The sequence below is a fragment of the Polypterus senegalus genome, chromosome 9, assembly GCF_016835505.1.
Source record: "Polypterus senegalus isolate Bchr_013 chromosome 9, ASM1683550v1, whole genome shotgun sequence".
NCBI classification, from domain to species: Eukaryota; Metazoa; Chordata; class Cladistia; order Polypteriformes; family Polypteridae; genus Polypterus; species Polypterus senegalus.
The window spans coordinates 126669568-126689221 of record NC_053162.1 but is presented as its reverse complement, the minus strand read 5'-3'; the positions used below and the strand labels follow the sequence as shown (position 1 = coordinate 126689221).

At 37.4% G+C, this 19654-nt stretch overlaps 1 protein-coding gene across 1 annotated transcript in view; it reads right to left on the bottom strand.

Annotated features, from left to right (window-relative positions):
* The window catches only part of p3h3 (prolyl 3-hydroxylase 3), a 31230-nt gene that overhangs the window by 9763 nt on the left and 1813 nt on the right, over positions 1 to 19654 (bottom strand). The window contains exons 3-10 of the mRNA XM_039763787.1: positions 18352 to 18544; positions 18127 to 18258; positions 17895 to 18034; positions 11332 to 11424; positions 11176 to 11228; positions 8960 to 9030; positions 2047 to 2174; positions 1863 to 1958 (exon numbers count right to left, since the gene is read on the bottom strand). Of these exons, the coding sequence (XP_039619721.1) occupies positions 1863 to 1958; positions 2047 to 2174; positions 8960 to 9030; positions 11176 to 11228; positions 11332 to 11424; positions 17895 to 18034; positions 18127 to 18258; positions 18352 to 18544 (906 nt within the window). The remainder of the gene's footprint in view (positions 1 to 1862; positions 1959 to 2046; positions 2175 to 8959; positions 9031 to 11175; positions 11229 to 11331; positions 11425 to 17894; positions 18035 to 18126; positions 18259 to 18351; positions 18545 to 19654) is intronic.

Here is a 19654-nt window from a genome sequence, read left to right as displayed (position 1 = left end):
ACTTTAAGATATATGGTAAAAAATAACTAACCATGCTTTTAACATTTTTTCTTGAGCATGTTTGCAAGGAAAATGTACCGTATTTTGGAACAAGGTTTGTATCTATATGCCATGCTAAGCTTGAACAAAAGCTTCCAAAGTCCATATCTTTATTAATATTAGTTTTTTTTAGTAAACATAATGCACAAAAGATAGATATATAAATAGATAGATAGAACTTTATATGTCCCAAGGAGGGAATTTGACTTTTTTATTGTCATTAAATAAATAAATGGGAAAATAAATAAATAAGTACACACACAAACATTTGCCTGAAAACACACACACAAAAAAATTAAAAACAAAGAAAAGTTCTGCCTTGGCAGCCATAGTCACAGTGAGGCATTATGCTACAGCATTTTTTGACATACTTCTGCTGAATAATTTTTTGGCTGAAAATACTCAGTGTTAATGTGTCAGAGAGAGGATGTGCAGCATTGCTCATATAAAAGGTTGAACATAAAAGTATCAACTAAGTAATGGTAAATCAAATTTGAGTTGCCTCACTGATTTGGCTATATACAGTAGGTATAGTTCAGTTTATTAGGTGGGATGACTTGCCCACTTGCCAACTGCCCAAAAAAGAGCACCACAAGCTCTCCCACATTTCACTCAGTGTTATTCTTTGTGTCAGTATTTTCCTGCACTACCTTCCTGTTTTGTCAGTCCTTATCCCAACTAAACTAGTAGTACAGACCCTCATGTGGCAATTGCCTGTCATACTTCCACACTATGTTTTTTCTAACCTCAACGAGTCATTGCCAGCCAGACAACCTGTGACAATGTTTACTCTGTTATCCAGCAAGAATTCAGAAGTTTCAAAAAGCATAACACTTTTGCGTGAAGCCTTATGTAAACATTTCATAAAACCTCAGAGAAAATGGGCAATGCCAAAATTAAAGTATCAATTGAAGCCAGTGGCCTTGACACTATAAAGTACAAAATAAAAAAAAAACAAAGGAGAGCTCTTTTACCAAAGTCCTAACCTACAGTTTTTAAGTCGTAAAACTAGCTATAACCCAAAAACTGGAAAGGTACATGAGAATATGTTGAGAAAGCATAAAAATAGAATAAATGTATACCACTGATGACAAAGCATAATTCAGAAAGGTTATAAACCATTTAAAGAAGCAAAAAGTGTAATGTATTAGATATGAACATTCATATTGTCTTGTTTCACACAAAAGGGAATACACTGGGATAGAAAAAACTGTACTACCAACACTGTAAAACTTAAATCAGGAAGGCAATATCATATAGAAAACTCACACATGCTTTTACTAATTTATGAACTGACGTTTCCTACAGTATGGTCGTAACACCAGGATAAATTCTTAGTAATTATGCCACAGAGACTGAATTCAATTTAAAAAAATCAATTCCCTTAATTTTAATAAAATCAGTTTAACTAGGTAGTTGGAGAGAAGGCTTTCTAAACTATACAAAGACTATAGACTAGATATAATAAGAGCTTATAAGACCTGAATTCCTATCTCTATTATACAGTACTTTATGTAATGTTATTTTTTACTTTGGCAGCCCTGATTCAGAAATTAGGATATTAAGCTAAGTTGTGCTCCTTATTGTCAAGAAAAAGTAACCAGAACTTTACATATTAATTGTGTGTAACATAAGAATGGAGATATTATCCAAAATATTGTAATGGCAACAATATTACAGGCATCACATACGGCAAAATGACGTTCATCGGACTGCTGCCATTAACCAGTGAAAGGGAATTTCCACCATTTCTGACAGGGCATTTACTATTTTATCAGGTTAGAAGAAAAATATACATGCACAAACAAGGCCAAATGACATACCCTAGCAGCCCGTAGCAGCGTCAGTCCCTGGAAATTCTCATGAGGAGTGTGGGGGGAACGACGTCCACGGTAACCATCTCCGGCAGCAGCAGCAGTCTTTTAGAAATCAAATATAGGTTACATGAATGCACCATCTTCACTCATGCTTGGACAAATAGACAGGCATGCAACACTTATCATTTACATTTGCCAGTTGTAGCAAAGTTCTGCACTCTTCATTGTTTAGCAACCCATCCAACACAACTCTGTTGGATCCGTTCAAATATTCAGAACTTTGTGCAACAACAACACCCTGTAGTGGAATGGAGCCACCTACAAAAAAAGAAAGGGGCAGTTAGCAACAAGGAGGAAGCAAATAGATAATAATACTGTATGTGCTACAGATAAATAACCAATAAAAAAGGCAGATAACCAGGTCCCTTAATATGGAAGAAGCACAAAAACATCAATTTGATCTTACTAGAATTAAGATGAGAAGAAATTTAAATATGGAAAATCAAAAAGAAAACAGATTGAACGGCTGTTCTTTGCCTTGATTTGGGGATGTATTTGATAGGAATTGGCTGGGAATGGAATGGAATGGAATGCCCTAATTTTACCTGCTGTTTACAACTGGCTCCTTCTATTTGTGTCTGTTAAAAAGCAGCTGTAATTACATAGTAGTCACAGGGTGAACGAAGCAGGGGAAGTAAAAAAGTGGAGGTTGGATATTATAATTTCTCTAGCCTTTAATACCACTGTATCATTGCAAATGTCACCTTTCAAGATCTACTAGTGTTTCTTGTTCAGTTATTTAAATTGTTTGTGTTTTAGGGTTTTGTTTTTGTGTATTACTTTTGCCTAGGATTTAAAGGAGAATAGGATCTTTCACCCATTCCCATGACTACTCTTTTGGGCCGCAGGCTTTGAATGAACTACAATTGTATTTTACTACTTCATCATGTCACTCAAGTAGTGGCACATTTTATCTGTCAAGCATGAAGGGATACTGCCTTGGATGACCACCTTTATGGGAAGGATTCTTCATGTGAGAAGCTGAGAGAGCACGTTCTTTTGAAGGTGCAATGTGACACTATGCACCTGCCAGTACTAAAAGACGTCAACTTTAATTCATTATTCTGTTGATTTTGTCTCTGGTTTTGGATATATGGTGATCATTATGCAGTGTATCATGTCTAGAAAAGAACAAAAAAAGATATTCAAACCAATAAAAGCCAATTTGAAGATAATGTAGTTTCTCCAGATGATGCATTATAATGCACATCACAGGAGTAAGATGCTGCAAGGTCATTGTGGAGCTGTTTAGTTTACTAACAAATGTCCCAGTGACAAGAAACTTTGAATATTAAACATTTGAAATTCAATTATATCATCAAATAAGTAAACAGATTAATCTTATATTCAAAGTAAACTTTAATAATTTTGTCCGGGCCTCCCTGTCACCAGTTTACAAAAGATAAGCAACTTGGAAATGGCTTGTACTGTTATCCTAAAGCCAAACATATTCCAAACAGCAGAGGTAACTAGTGATGGGCGATACTGTTGATCTTCTTTATGATCCGATACCGGGTGATACTGAGGCCAGTATTGCTGATACTGATACCAATACTGATACAATCAGAGTGTCATCTTGCAAAAATTATTAACCTTATATAAAAACTTACAGTATGTGTAGACATTAAAAAGTCACCTTGCATTAGTACACTATTGCATATAATGCCAAAGATCAGAATTCTTTGCTTATTTATTAACAGAAATTATCAAATATGTTCTGCGGTGGGTTGGCACCCTGCCCAGGATTGGTTCCTGCCTTGTGCCCTGTGTTGGCTGGGATTGGCTCCAGCAGACCCCCGTGACCCTGTATTCGGATTCAGCGGGTTGGAAAATGGATGGATGGATGGATCAAATATGTTGTCCTTTTTTCCTGTACAAAAGCATGTAAAAAGTATTGCATTTTTTCGCTCAAAGAATTACATTTTTATTTTTTACTGTGTAAAACGTGCAAAACATCAAAAGTACACAGTCGGAAGTGTAAAAAGTATAAAGATGCAAATACAGAGCGAGCGTCACATTTGGATTCATCACACTCAATTTCGCTTTCACTGTCTTTTCCAGTTTTACTGACTGAAGGCAGATTCACTTTGTCATAACTGCTGATGAGAGGCACCTCAACATCACTGCTCGTATCACTGTCAACAGTGTGGAACACTTGGACTGCTGAAAAACTTTTTTATGAGACACAATTATTATAAGCATGCCTACAGGTGAGAGGAGAAGATGCAGCTACAGTCATATAAAAATGTTTGGGAACCCCTATTAATTCTTTGGATTTTTGTTTATCATTGGCTGAGCTTTCAAAGTAGCAACTTCCTTTTAATATATGACATGCTTTATGGAAACAGTAGTATTTCAGCAGTGACATCAAGTTTTTTAGTTAGTTGAGCCTCCTTTTGCAAATATTAACAGCCTCTAGACACCTCCTATAGCCTTTGATGAGTGTCTTTCTCATCACCCTGCCATACAGATGTTCTTTGTGTAAATTGCAGTGAATTGTAGAACGATGTACAGATACACCATCTGCAGCAAGATGTTCTTCCAGGTCTTTGGAGGTGATCTGTGGGTTGTCTGTAAATTCTCATAATCCTGCACATATGCCGCTCCTGTATTTTTCTTGGCCTGCCAGACCTGGGTTTAACAACAACTGTGCCTGTGACCTTCCATTTCCTGATTGCATTCCTTACAGTTGAAACTGACAGTTTAAAACTCTGAGATAGCTTTTTGTAGCCTTCCCCTAAACCATGATACTTAACAATCTTTGTTTTCAGATCTTTTGAGAGTTGCTTTGAGGATCCCATGCTGTCACTCTTCAGAGGAGAGTCAAAGGGAAGCACATCTTCCAATTAACCACCTTAAATACCTTTTCTCATGATTGGACACACATGTCTATGAAGATCAAGGCTTAATAAGCTAATCCAACCAATTTGGTGTTGCAAGTAATCAGTATTGAGCATTAACATGCGTTCAAATCAGCAAAATTACAAGGGGACCCAAATTTTTGCACAGCCAGTTTTTCACATTTGATTTAATTTCATACAACTAAATACTGCTTCACTAAAAATCTTTGTTTGGAAAAAACCCCAGTACTCGATGTTACTAGGAAATAAAAGACATGCCATTGTTAAAGAGTAAATTATTATGCAGGCTGAGAGGGGTTCCCAAACTTTTTCATATGACTGTATATCATTGCCTGGGTAATGCTCAAGACTACCACTCTTAGCATTGTTAATACAGCCCAAATGAAGTAAAGCTAATTTTGAGTATTTTTTTTTTTTTTAAAAATGGACATAATACAGAAAATTTTAAAATGTGTTCTAAGTATGTCTATTCATCAAGTTATAAATGTAATATGCTACTCACTAAAAACAGACATTGATTTTTTTTTTTATATTCAAACAATTACAACAACCCCATATCAGTTTATAGTACTAACATTACCTGGTTACTGCCTGCCTTTCTAGAAAGCTTCTTTAAGAGTAGATAACAGCCCTTTGGCAATCGTGCCAGACTTTTTAGCTTGTGTGTCTGTTCTCTATTCTGATCACCTCTGTTGTAGCTCCTCATGTTTGGCAATGTGACTGACTTCCAGGTGTAATGACAGGTTTGTGGTATTGCCGCAATAACATACGGTCTTCTGAAACACATCACTTTTTGCTTCATTATTGTTCACTGGATTTGGCTGGTGGACTGCAGCACTGACAGTGTGAATTCAAGACGATGAAAAGTGTGAAATGAAACGAAGCTCACGTTTTACACAATATGACATGTTTAATGTAATAATCTTGCTCTCACCATCAACTGCTTTTAAATATAATTTCTAATAAACTTGCATATTATTGAAAATGTGTAATATCGATACTTTTAATGTGAACATTGATGTTTAAATTCAAAGGTCAGGATCAGAAGCATTGATCCTTTAGTATCGATCCGCCCATCCCTAGAGGTAATACTACTTTACCTGTTCTAAACTCTTTCAATTTTTATCTTTACTCCACTTTTTTTCCCCCCATGTATATCACCACTACAAGGCCACATGGGCATAGTTGGCACAGTCATGCTGAGATAGAACAGTGGAGAGTTTGGAAATTCAATATAACTGTTGTAAGAAGTTACTGAAAATCAAAACGACTGATCATAGTTAGCTTTTGTATATTAATTTCTTAAATATCAAATTGAATTGAAAGTTCATTATACCTCTCATCCCTGCTTGGAAACTATATGGAAGGAAGGGCCCTAGTGTTTTATAAAAAGTGAGTACACCTACAAGTGCTATAAATAAAAGACAATAGATTGGACAGACTACAAAAACTTGGAATTTTTTTTCCCTTGACAAACTTATTCTACTGAATTGTTTTAGGGAATATAAGAACTTTTGATTTAACAGGATTTGCTTTGCTTTGACAGAGTGGAATTGTGATTGATCAGGTTTTCATAGGACGGTTGTGTGTTCTTGCTTGCAATTCTTTTTGCTTTGTTGTATAATTGCCTGGTCAAATGCAAAATTTGGAAATACACAAAATAAAGTGCATCACTTCTCAATATTTTCTTACTAAGCAGTTTCAAGATAGGTTAATAAGTTGAGCTCCCTATTGCATTATTAATCTCCACCTTGGAACGAGAAGGAATGAACATGGGTAACTAGTTTGTAGGTATAAGAGTGTGCTGTAAACACAAATCACCCATACAGAGTTGTTTCATCCTATCCATCTGATGATACCAAGATGGACTCCAGCATCCTAAGAACCTGAAATATTCTTTGCTGGTGTCAATAATGGATGGTTTATTTTATTTTCTTATCAAGGCATTTGGATTATAAAAACAAAAAACATAACCAAGGAAGAGAAAATAAGAGATTGTAACAAAATTTTAAATGTACTGTATGTAAATTTTTTGTCATCTTACCACGTCTATGATTACAACAATGTAGGATAGTATAACATTCTCAAATCTGCTTAATCCATTTCGGGGTCACAAGGAGTCCATTAAGACAGCATCAGGTGCAAGGCAGGAAGCATACACCCTTTCTGGTACAGGGACAATTTAGAGGTGCCAGTTGACATAACAGATACATATTTGCAGATATGCAAGGAAAACTGTAGTGCTCAGAAGAAAACAAGACAAAAACTAGGTGCAGGATTCAAACTCAAGATTCCGGGTTTGTCAAGGAGAAGATTTAATCACTTGTCTTTATATTGCCAACAAGGTAAAATACACTCCTCACCGTTTACTTTGGCTTTCCTTCCTATTTTAATCACATACTTTCTGCATTTAAAAGAGAATCTTAAGCATAACATTCATTTCTAATAAAATAAACTGCTGTACTACTTCAAGTGCAGAATCTGTATTTGCCAATTAATTGATATACAATGTTAATCAATATTCTATATTTTGATTCTTCCTTACCAAGAGACCCACCTGCAATAGCACTCAAGCCCATGGCAGTCATAACTATATATCAGATCAAGGATCTACAGTTTATGCATGGAGGAGCAATTATTTGCACATAATTCACAAGTTAAAGCAATGCACAACAACTGAAATTCATAAAACCAAACAAGATGGTCTGCTAAGTGTTGTGGGGTACCTGGAATCAACTGAAGTAAAATATTTTACAATATAAGAAGTTGACAAAGCAGCTGCCAGATCATCGTACCAAGCCTAAAGATACTGGAATAATCCTGCTGACAGTGTACCGTTGCAGCTACAGTGATACCATTTGAATACAAGGACCATGTTCACATACCACAGTTACCAGTTCAGATTCAGGAATCAAGTAAAGAAACTGACTTAACAATACATGCAGCTCCTCTCTACCAAAACAACATATGCATTGTCAGGGATGCCTTGGAGGACCGGAAGAGGGCGTGCGCCTACCTTGGACACCCTGGTGGCTTTGGGGGCCACGGGTAGAGGGCTTGGAATCCCAACCCTGTAGGGGCCCGTGGTCACCGCCAGGGGGCGCCCCGATGCCGGAGTGCTTCCGGGGATACAGCCGGCACTTCTGCCACATGGGGGCGTGTCGGTGGGAGATTGCCGGGAAGCACCTGGAGCACATCCAGGTGTGAATAAAAGAGGCCTCTCCCTCTCTCCCGACTCCAGCCTTGAATGAAGGGAGGCGGCCCCTTTTATTCACACCCAGATGTGCTCCAGGTCCTTCCCGGCAATCTCCCACCGACACGCCCCCATGTGGCGGAAGTGCCGGCTGTATCCCCGGAAGCACTCCGTGTGTCCCTGCTCCTCTTCCCCCCAGCACTTCCTGGTGTGGCGGAAGTGCTGAGGTCCAGGGTCCCCAAGGCATCAGGGCACCCCCTGGCGGTGACCACTGGCCCCTACAGGGTTGGGCTTCCAAGCCCTCTACCCGTGGCCCCCAAAGCCACCAGGGTGGCGGCCCCCACGTGGTCCAAGGTGGGCGCACGCCCTCTTCCGGTCCTCCAAGGCATCCCAGCCGGGTCGTCGCCCCTGGCATCCCTGACAGCATATATGATGCTGGCTTATTTAATATTTAGAGTGCAGAGAAAACTGAGCAAGAAATGTAATTAAGCAGTTTTTCCCTTTACTGGCAGGAATTGAAAATGAAACCCTGAAACCACTGCAGCCCTGTGGGACCAAGGTTTCCTTCCCAACACACATTCATCTTTCATTGCTTTGCTGACTATACCAGCTCACAGTTAATTATAATTATTATGTGATGTGCGAGATTAAAGTATCTCACAAGCATGCCAGCAAAACACTCAGTGAATTAAAGAGTCTCTGGAGAAAAAAACAACTGAAAGAAATAGTTTGTATGCCAGCAGAAGAGATACAGCACTCCTAGGGAGAAAACAGATGGAAAATCCTGCATACACAGAAGAAACAGCATGGGTCTCCCTGGGCTAGTGTGATACATTGCTGTAGAGAACAGCCAGGCACCTACAGGGTGAGAAAGTAAATGGGAACACAAGAAAACACATACAAGAAGACAAAAAAGTCATTAGAGCACAAAGAGGAAGGACACTGAAGTATGGTAAGGAAGAAACTGGTCCAAAAAAAAAATCACCTACCTTCAATGAACACTGACTCTTCCTCTTTAGTTTGGCCTTCAGATTCATTGCCATATGCTGCCTGGTCAGCTCTGTATACAGTAAACACAACATGTCACTTCTATTTGTCCCCTTTCTAAATCTGCATCTATATGCTCTTTTTGTCTGAAACCCAAGTTCACTTTCTCATCACATTTCTTGTTGTATTGGAATCTTTAATGAAGGATGTAAAAATGTGATGTATAGATTTCATTCCAAGGTATTTAATAATATAAAAAGATTGGACACTATGGTTTTCTCCACATCACAAAGACATGCAGGTTAGGTTAACTGGTGTGTTCAAACAGGCCTGATCTGGCTGAGTGTTGGAATGTGATGAGCTGGTGCACTGCCCAAAGTTTGCTCAATCAAGGACCCTTTATTGGAGTCAAATTTGTATATAGTATCTATAGTATTTGTATAGTACATTTTATGTTATTTTTATCCCCAAAGACTCATGGGAAGGACTTTCTGAGTTGAAGACCTGCCTCTCCCTGTCTTTCGTTGGTTAAGAATCCTGTCTCCAATTCAAAAAGTCCCTCCTGTGAATCTTTGAGTTTATTGTTTACTTAGCCCCTGATAATTCACTAAATAACTAACAACATTTTAACAAAAAAGCATTTTTTGCATGTTTTGAGGTAGCAATGGTATGAAAGAAATTTTTTAACGTTTGCCATTGTCCGTTGATGGTCACATGTTGAACCTGTTTACAACAATCTCTTATTTACCTTCTCCAATTAAACTTAAGATTAAAAAAATTTCTTTGCCACCACTACAAAGGACACGAGTTAAATAACATAAAAAAATGATTTTTGGTTGGAGCATTCTTTTAATTTCACTTCATGCAGCAAAACTTACTAAAACCTCTATTTTATATGGCACTTTTAGGAGTGAAAGCCAAAGCAATTTACATGAAAAGGGCTAGATAAATTTTACACAAAGACTGCAGAGATATAAACAAAATAGTAGCAAGTCGAAACGCCCTGCACCTTCTAAGGCTTCTGGCAATGAAAACGCGCTTGCATGAATTACAGTACATATAGCGGTAACATCAATATTTTACATTCTAGCACTGCGGGTGATATATCAGTACAGTATTGTACAGTTTGCAGGTTTACCTTTACATTCTATTTTTTAGGTAATGTAATAAGCTGAATTTGAAATTAAAGTATTTTTGGGGCATATTTAGGGTTTAAACTATAAAAATTGGCATTTTTTAACCACATCCAAAATTTGCGGCTTTTCACAATTCACGGGTGCTCTAGGAACGTAACCCCCGTGAATTTTGGGGATGTACTGTATATTTAATTGTAACAAAATAAAAAGTTTGAACATAAGTTCAGCTATCCAGCATTGGTTTAATGTAACCCTGAGTACGGCTGATAACAAGTAAACATTAAGCACTTACTTTCTGTTACTACAGTATTTGAAATATAAACTTGCTTACTGTGAGACACTTAAAAATACAGTAGACTTCATATAGTATATATATTATTTGTGCTCATTAAAATTTTGTCTCATCATACAGAGCAAAACTTTATCACAGTTTTTGGCAGTAAAAATACAAACAAATTACTGTAATCTAGGTAAATCACTTGTGTTGCATTTAGACATTGGCCTTGGTTTATTATTTTGAAATTCCCCCAAATAATCATTCAACTTTTATTCATATAGCACTTTTTTTAGGATATATTACTGAAACATGAAGTAATGCACAAAATTACAATATTTGATAAAAGGTATCAAACAAAGAGAACTTAGCTAATATAACGATTACAGTTAGGCCAGCAGAACAGTTAATCAAAGAAAAAGAAATTACAGATTTTGGGAAGTATATCTTAGAAGCAGAAACTTGTAAGATGTGTTGTTATTTATAATGGGTAAACCTAGATTAAACTGTCTCAGCTGAAAGAGTCTTGGATAAAAGCAAATTGGGCACCAGTATACTGATTTAGCAGCTTATTCAAATGTGTTTACTGTATATACAGATTTATGTAGTATTACATATTAAAATAAATAATCCTTTGCAAATGGGTTACTTTATAAAATGAAACAGTAGAAAATGGGTTGCATTGTAATAAACCATAATGTAAGCACTGTAAACTACTGTGAGACAATGCAGCAAATTGTGATCTTACTCCCCAGTACTCTATATACTGTATACCCCGTATTCCCCATGCTTTCTCCATCCTTCTTACCGCCGCGCTTCACGTAAGGATTCTGGAACAACAGACTCTGGGGTCCAAGTATCCTGAAATGAGTAAAGAATGCCACTATGAATAGCAATAAATCAAAGAAAGACCAGGAAACCACCAAAAGGAACCTAAGGCACTTATAGAGTAAGTGGCACTGACCGGGTCTTTGAAAAAAGGAAACCCCATGTTCTCAACCCCAAAAAACAATAGGCGCTTTTCTTCAAGAGACTGCTGGACAAAGGCTTGTACATCCTGAAAGGGAAGGTATATATGAGTGAAATGTTTTGACAGGCCTAGGCTGCAACTAAACCCTCAAGAATATAATTTTCTTGAAAGTAGGACCTAATCTTTTTAGGTTAGAAGAAAAGAATTTACCTTTGACAAATGTTTAAAGGTTAAAGTTTAGAGGATTTCACTCATTTATTATGCTGTGTCCTAAAATCCTAAATTATGATATTTCTGTTAAATGACACTAAAACCAAAATAAACTAACAAAACACAGTCTAATTGCTGCTTGTTTTCAGACACATGAAAAAATAAGCAGTCAAGAAGTGGTCACTTAGCTAAAGAAGAGTTAAAAAGACAGATGTTTTCCGTTTACTTCTTAAAGGAGATCTTTAAATGGACTCACTTAAGAAGGTCAAAGAAACTACATTACAGACCAAATCACATCCAAATGAACAATGACAATTAATGGACATCAATCCTGTTATTTATATCCCTGCCCACTTTCTACACCATTGGCCCTTCAGGTGGAGAATTGGGTGTAAACAGGCTGCCAGTATACGGAGAAACAAGGCCTCACAGGCATACCTAGTGTGTGACGTTTTTTTATAACTATAAATTACAGCTTCCACACTAATACTGACATTTTGTTTCCACCTATGTGAAAGTGACAATTTTTTATGATTATCAAACAGGACATCTGCCGTGGGCTGGCACCCTGCCCGGGGTTTGTTTCCTGCCTTGCGCCCTGTGTTGGCTGAGATTGGGTCCAGCAGACCCCCGTGACCCTGTAGTTAGGATGTAGCGGGTTGGATAATGGATGAATGGAAACAGAACATCTTTGATATTAAAAAGCAAGTGTAATTTGAGATTACTGGTTGGAAATTTTCAACCTATAAAATACTGAGGCTTAGCAACACAAACTTAAAAAGAGGAGACAGTACTGTTTGAAGCATCTGCTTTGTTTATTTGTTACTGTACATGTTTTGTTAATAACAAGTACAGTATTTTTAAAGTTTCTGTGCAGGGTGGTTATATTGCATATATTAAATTCAATATGTCATGTCAATATGGAGCTTGAAATAATGGATACAGAAAAAGTAGTGCATGCTTTTTGTTTAGAAAACAATTAGACAGTTTACTCTACAAGCAGTATAAGGTGACTTTTGGTCAAAACTGGGAGTGATGCTCGATTATATATTGTTATATAATGTATATAAGTGAGCACTATCTTACTTCCCATGCCTACTTTCCTATCAAAATAGTAATAATAAATTTTATTTATATTGCGCTTTATATTTAACAATCTCAAAGTGCTACAAAAGAGGAATAAATTAACAAGCTAGATAATCTATAGAAATAATTTAACAAAATGCCTTTCTAAATAGATACGCTTTTAGGTTTCGTTTAAAAGCATCAGCTGACTGTGGGGCTCTCAGGTAATTAGGGAGAGAATTCCACAGCCTCGGCAACACCGAAGAAAAGGCCCTATCACCCATACTGCTAAGCTTAGTTCTGGGAACTTGAAGAATGTTAGTATGCACAGAGCGGAGGGTGCGTGAGGAAGTATGAGGGATAAGGAGTTCCTGTAAATACAGGGGAGCAGATCCATAAATGCACTGATGGGTAAGAAGGGAAATCTTGTACTCTATTCTAAGTGGTACAGGGAGCCAGTGAAGGGTTTTCAAGATAGGAGTGATGTGGCTATGCTTTCGCACCCTCATTAGGATCCTGGCAGCGCTGTTCTGAATGTATTGGAGTCTCTGGATTCTCTTGCCAGGAATCCCAATGAGGAGTGCATATATGACTACCAATGCTATCTTATCAATTTTCTGAACTTGATTAACTTAAATTAATTCAAAGTTGAGCTCAACATACAGCACTGAAGGGTACACTGACATGAGCTCACAGAAGACCTCTTTACAGTCACCAACAAATGATGCATTCTCATCTTTGTGATGTTGAAGGGAATTAGACTACCCACAGAAAGTCCTACACAGATAGAGGAACAGATCATGCAAACTCTAATCAGGTAGTGACCATACCAAGATTTGAACTTAGTCTCTTGGAAATGTGAGGTAGAAAAGCTCTCTTTCAATACAGCTAATATCACTTCACTTAAATATGAAAACTGTAGAATATTATTTTCAATTTAAACAATAACAATAAGATTAAGCTCTTCCAACATCTGCATAACTTTCCCATAATTTTAAAATCCACATATGCTACTTATGATGCTACTTTAACATTAATATTTGAAAACTATAAATGCTTTAATTGTGCAAACATCCTACAAGTTGACAATTTATTTTACACCTTTATTAATATTCAGTATAATTATTTGGCATTTATTTTGAGCAGCACCTTGATAAAGCTTGTATATTTTCTCAAAATAATGTACTGCTTCCTGGCTTGGTTTTAATACATTTTCAGTTACTTGCTTAGAGAAGGAGAAACAATTGACTACTGATTAAAAAAAATATCTTTGACAGACAAAAGAGTCATTGCTTTTTCTACTTTAAGAAAAATTAGGGGCACACAGAAAGGTCATGGCAAATGTCCAAAACAATGAAAATAAATAGCTGTTTATTGATTATTTGTTTAGGCAATACTCAACAAAGATGACAAGATGTGGGCATTGTGTATTCTCCATAATATACTGTAGTATGTATTCTATAAATAAAAATAGCTCTTTTTTAGTCTTGGAAAGTCAAAAGTTTAGTGACCACTAGTTGTAACTAACAAAATGAGCTCACAGGAAGTTTTATGTTAGCCTGCAGGAGTTTTTTAATTTATAAATAGTCTATTGTCAATTAGATCACTTTGGTTAGCACTACTGTCTCAAACGTTCTGCATCCTAGTTTTGAATGCAACAGGGGCCTCATGCATAATGCCATGTGTAGAACTGACACTAAAACATGGCGTATGAACAAAACTTGAAATGTGCATATGCACAAAAAAATCCAGATGCATAAAAACGTGCATACACCAAGTAACACACACTTCTCCTTTATAAATCCCAATAGACGTGAAATTTAATGCACATGCATGTGCCTACAGCCCTACCCTGACTCCTTCAACAATGTTGCATATTTGAATATGAAAATCAATTTAAATAGCCCCTTCCGTTCAGTGTCTGTGCAAAAGACAATGGCAAATGCACGTGGAAACATGAAGAATTATAGCAAATGCAAAGTGGAGGCAAGGAAAAATGTACTATTTGTTGGCTTAAGCAACAAAAGGAAGATATGGAGTGATACAACTTGGCAGAGACACTCGAAAGTTCAAGCTCAGAAAGTCACACAGTGCCCGAAATAAAAAAAAAGTGGTCAGATATTAAAATCAACATGAAAAGGCAAGCTGCAGCCCACTGGCTGTTTATTCTGTTTCAGAAAATATTACAAAAGCTGACCCCAGTGCCGAGGACACAAATGCACGCGATGATGGTGCTGCTGTGCCCAGCACATCTTCAGGCACTGGATGCTCACACACCACTGCCTCAGAAGCCGGTGTGCGTCCATGTGGCTGTGTCCTGAGGAACGCTGTTCTGGAATCTCAAAATGCAATAGTGGATGCTGTAAGAGTTCTGGCCAGTGAACTAAAGAATTTAAGGGCTGTACTATGATGATATTGACCACAAATTAAATTAACTGGTTAAAAAAAAAATGCTGCATCTGATTACCTGTTTTCACAGTCTGCTAATTACATTTAAATGAAGTTGTAACGCTGTTCGATTTGGCTGATCTTTTGATGGGCAAGGTTCCACATTATGCAGCATGCTACATGCTTCCACAATGCAACACACTTTCTGTAGACTATAGAGCAGCACATTAATGTGAATTTCCCATTGGGATTAATAAAGTATCTATCTTAATAGAGTGGAAATGGTTTCAAATTACATAAGCAAATTCATTCTCTGAAGGTACCTTTACAGGGTAGCGTTGGCATCGACTGCCACAATGGATAGATTCTCTGCTTTTATATGGCTCTTTGAGGCGACTTGCTATCCCTAAAAGCACTGCTTGCCTTTTGCTGCACTAGCTGGAAAAAACACGTGCGACAGTGCAGAGTTGTCATGTTTATAAGGTCTCCTGCTGTAGATCATGTAATGCCAGCTCATCCTTTCAGCTTATGTAACTTGTCTAGTGTTGTTGCAATAGAAATGTGCATGCAGTTCACCACTCTGATTACATTTGGAAAACAGACCATGCTGCGAATTGCACTTTTGCATTTGCCAGTTCAACCATAGTGTAAGGAAATCTTATATATCCGGATGACAAGTGGATAATACCATCCCATATAGGCGCAACTCAGTGATATTTGTGATATACTCAATCTGTCAGCAAATTCATGTTGAAAAGCTCCTGTGGCTAAAAACCTGAGAATGAACAGAACTGGCAAAGGAGCAGGTAGAGCACTATTCCTCAAAGTCTTCCTTTGTAAAGCTGATGCCAGTTCAGCACAAAACTCTAAGAGGATAACTTGGAAATCGAAATTGACTTAGAAGCCAGTCATCTCCGTCTATAAATATGCACTCATTTCTAATTCTTCTATTTGTCATGTCTTCTAACAACGCTAAAGCAGCTGTGGTAGTTGGAATATTTTGGCTGTTCCATGCACCATTATATTGTTACAGAATGATTACAATCAAGTGAATTGGGCGTAAGCAACATTTTTATGTGTATGCACCGTATATACATGAGGCCCCTGGTCTGTATCATTGTAGAGGGAGTCATGTTCTTCCAACATTTACATGGATCTCCTTCTGGGTATGCTAGTTTTCCTCCCACACTGCATACAGTTTGGTTTAACTGGTAATTCTAAACTGGGCTCATGGGCGTGAATGAGCCATGCAAATTACTGACGACTTGTCCAGGGCTGTTTCCTGCCTCGCACCCACAGCTGTCAGCGTGGACTCCATCCCACATGAATTGTATTAAGTAGACTGTGATTGATGTTACTCTCATTGATTATTGTTACTTTGTTTCTGATTCTCTGACTTGCATAAAGCCTGTTCAAAAAATGGATGAATGAATGCTACCATGCTTTCTAAAGTCAAAATAAAATAAAATAGCATCAGGTTTTGTGCAGCTTTTATCTAATATTAAATAAAATGCTTAAGTAACAAAACTGTAATGCCAGGCACTGTTGATAAAATACTAAGAGTTAAACCTAAAGTTGCTTATAAATTTCATAATCATTCAATGCACAATGGTGCAAGGGTTAGTGCTGATGCCCCATGGGTTAAGCTTCCAAGGTTTGTTGTCTGTGTGGAGTTTGCACTATGCCTGTTGGGGTTATTTTCTATGTTATTCCCAAAGATGAGCTGGTGAATTTATTTGGCAGTTACAAATTTGACTCTGTGTGAATATGTGTGTGAGTAGTCCCTACATTGAATTAATTCTCTGTCCAGGATGGGTTCCCGAAATGTACCCAGTACTGTTGGGATAGGCTTCAGTCCCCCACAACCCTGAATTGTATTAAGGATGGTTGCTGTTATGTTATATCATTTTATAGGACTTGGGTGAAATGGTAAATAGCATTTTTTACAATAAAGAGAAATCCATCCATTTCCTTCACAGGGCAACGTACAGGCAAAGGCTGTACTGACAATATCCAGCAGTGAATAAGACTCTAGTTCAGCACAGGACACATTCACTCAAACTGTAAAAGTTTAGAGTCATTAATTAACCCATGTCAAAGGAATGTGACGCAAGTACCTCGAGAAAACTCACAAAACAAAGGAGAGAATGTGTAGACTCATCACAGTTATCAGCTGGGACATCTGGCAGAATCCCTAATTATTGTGCCACAATAACTCCTGCTGTTAGACAAAAATATTTTAAATGAATTAACTAAATTTCTATTGTTCTGCATGCTACCCTCTTTAAAGAATTTACAAAAGCAAAAAATGCTGTGCAGATACAATTCTCACCTTTTTAAGTGATAAAATCTGAACACTGGGGAGGAAGGCAATGTCTGTGTGAAGAATGCCCATAAATTCCCCAGGGTACAAAGGATTATAAAGGCTTATATGATGACGCATGTTACCATAACAAAGTGCATTTCATTAAGCTGTCAGTGTAGGAGAATACAAAATATTATACAGGGACATTTTTGCATTTAAATACAATGCATCACTTACAATTTGAAACTTAGGCATATGCAATAAATTGTATAGCTGAGGTAAACAAGTGGCAAGATGCGTAACAATTATATACACATTTTTTCACCTTTACTGTATTTTCAAACAATACAAGTAACTATTCGAGCTGATAAGTAGTGGGATGTAAATCACTTGATCAGGTGGCTGCCTCCTTGGGGTCCCTATAGTAGTTACCTGGTTTACCTTATGGTTAAGTTGTCTTATCTTCCTGCAAGCTATCTTTACAAAAAGTATTCATCTCCATTTCTCTTCTTCTAACCACAGCACATCTGACTTCTTTTAATGAATATGTTACTTATGGGACTAATCCCATCAACCCCATCATCCTTACCTCCCTAGCAATAACTGTGTGCTCATCATCTTTTCCTTCAGATTGTAAATACTGTTGCAGACTTTCATTTATTTCTTTGTCATCTGGGTAGAACAACTGTAGGGTCTTAGCGGCCTGAACTGCTTGGTTTAGGAGTCCAGCTAAACACAAAAACATCAGCAGTGATGCATTTAAATAAACAGGGATTACTGACTTGATAAAATATTTGTTTGCATGATAAGGAAAAACCCACCAGCCTGAGCACTGTAGTAAAGTCGTCTAAATAAACTTGGAAGGAAATCCTCATACGCTGAAAGGCGTCCAGGCTTTGTGGCCACCTGCAAGGCACAGCCCTGACGACATGACAGGACCTGCAAAAAATGAGCTGGAGACATTTGTTTAAAGATGTTAATGTAAGGACTACCAAAGGCATCATGTGGCACACAAGTAGAATGTATCAGAAGTTAAACAAAGGTACCTGCAGTTTTCTGGTAAAGGTCGCGCAAATCATTCAAGTAATCTTCATCCTCCCCATACTGGTATGGCCCCTCACATGTTGCCCGACACTGGTTTAGTGCTGCCAGTGACTCATTCACACACTTCTCCCAATGCTGCATTGCTCCCACGAAGTCATTCTTCTCCTCACAAAGTATAGCGCTGTCATATGCCAGCTTGATGCCGGTGAGAGACAGAGATGGTGAGAGTGCACTCTGGGAACCAGGCGCTGTGATATAGCCTGCATATGGTCTAGTAGAGGAAAGAGATATTGGTACAGCCAACACACAAGCTGACGGAAGAATATTGATGCAGCCGATACAAAGGAAAAAAAAAACGAAACAGCCAATAAACAACTTGAGGCAAATACAAATGTAGTCGCCATACAAACTAAATGGATACAAGGGAAGCAAGAATACAGAGGAATGTATGGTGGCAGACAGAAAGGAAAAACAAAGGCAGACAAACGAATGAAGCCAATGTGTAGAGAAGTAAAACTAGTGCTGAAAGATACACTGCCATTAAACATTTGATGCATCGTAGTACACTCTGCAAGCAAGTTAACAGACATTATAAGGAGGTCATAATGCAGTTATAGTAATATTGTAACAGACCAACAAACTAAGCTACCAGTACAGATAGGTACCACTGCACAACATGTGTGTAAAACAAAATTTTTAAATTCAATGTAGTGTGACATGCATTAGTAAGTGCAAAAACAAAATCTTGAAATTGGCTGTAGTGTGACACACATCAGTGAATGCAAACTAGCAAGACATTGTGCCTCTGACTAGCTTGTGTTCAAACTTGAATGTAACTTTATATATTTCATCATGTAATAAAATCTAAATATGCTCTGTTTAAAAACATAAAAAACACTGACCACCTACAACACAGTCTAAAAACATTAAATGCATCTGTACAAATCGCTGTCTTTGCAATGACTACTAAATTTGTAATTACAGTATACTAAAAATGGGATAGAAAGAAGGCACTCAGTTAGGCACAGAATACAACCTTTGATCCATTAAGATACAAGAGCAGACTCCAAAATGAAATGTTGCTGGGACTCATTCATTATTTAACTCACTGTAAAATGAGGCTCAGAATAAAAAAAAAAAGTACTAAAATTATTTGAAATACTGTACTGAAGAAGCCCACCTAATGTATAATAAAGAAATTACAGGACATTAATACATGGTACAATTCATTGTTACTAGTCCTAAAGTTACGGTGGAACTGAATAACACAGTAGATGTCATACATCATTGAGTGTATACATCTAT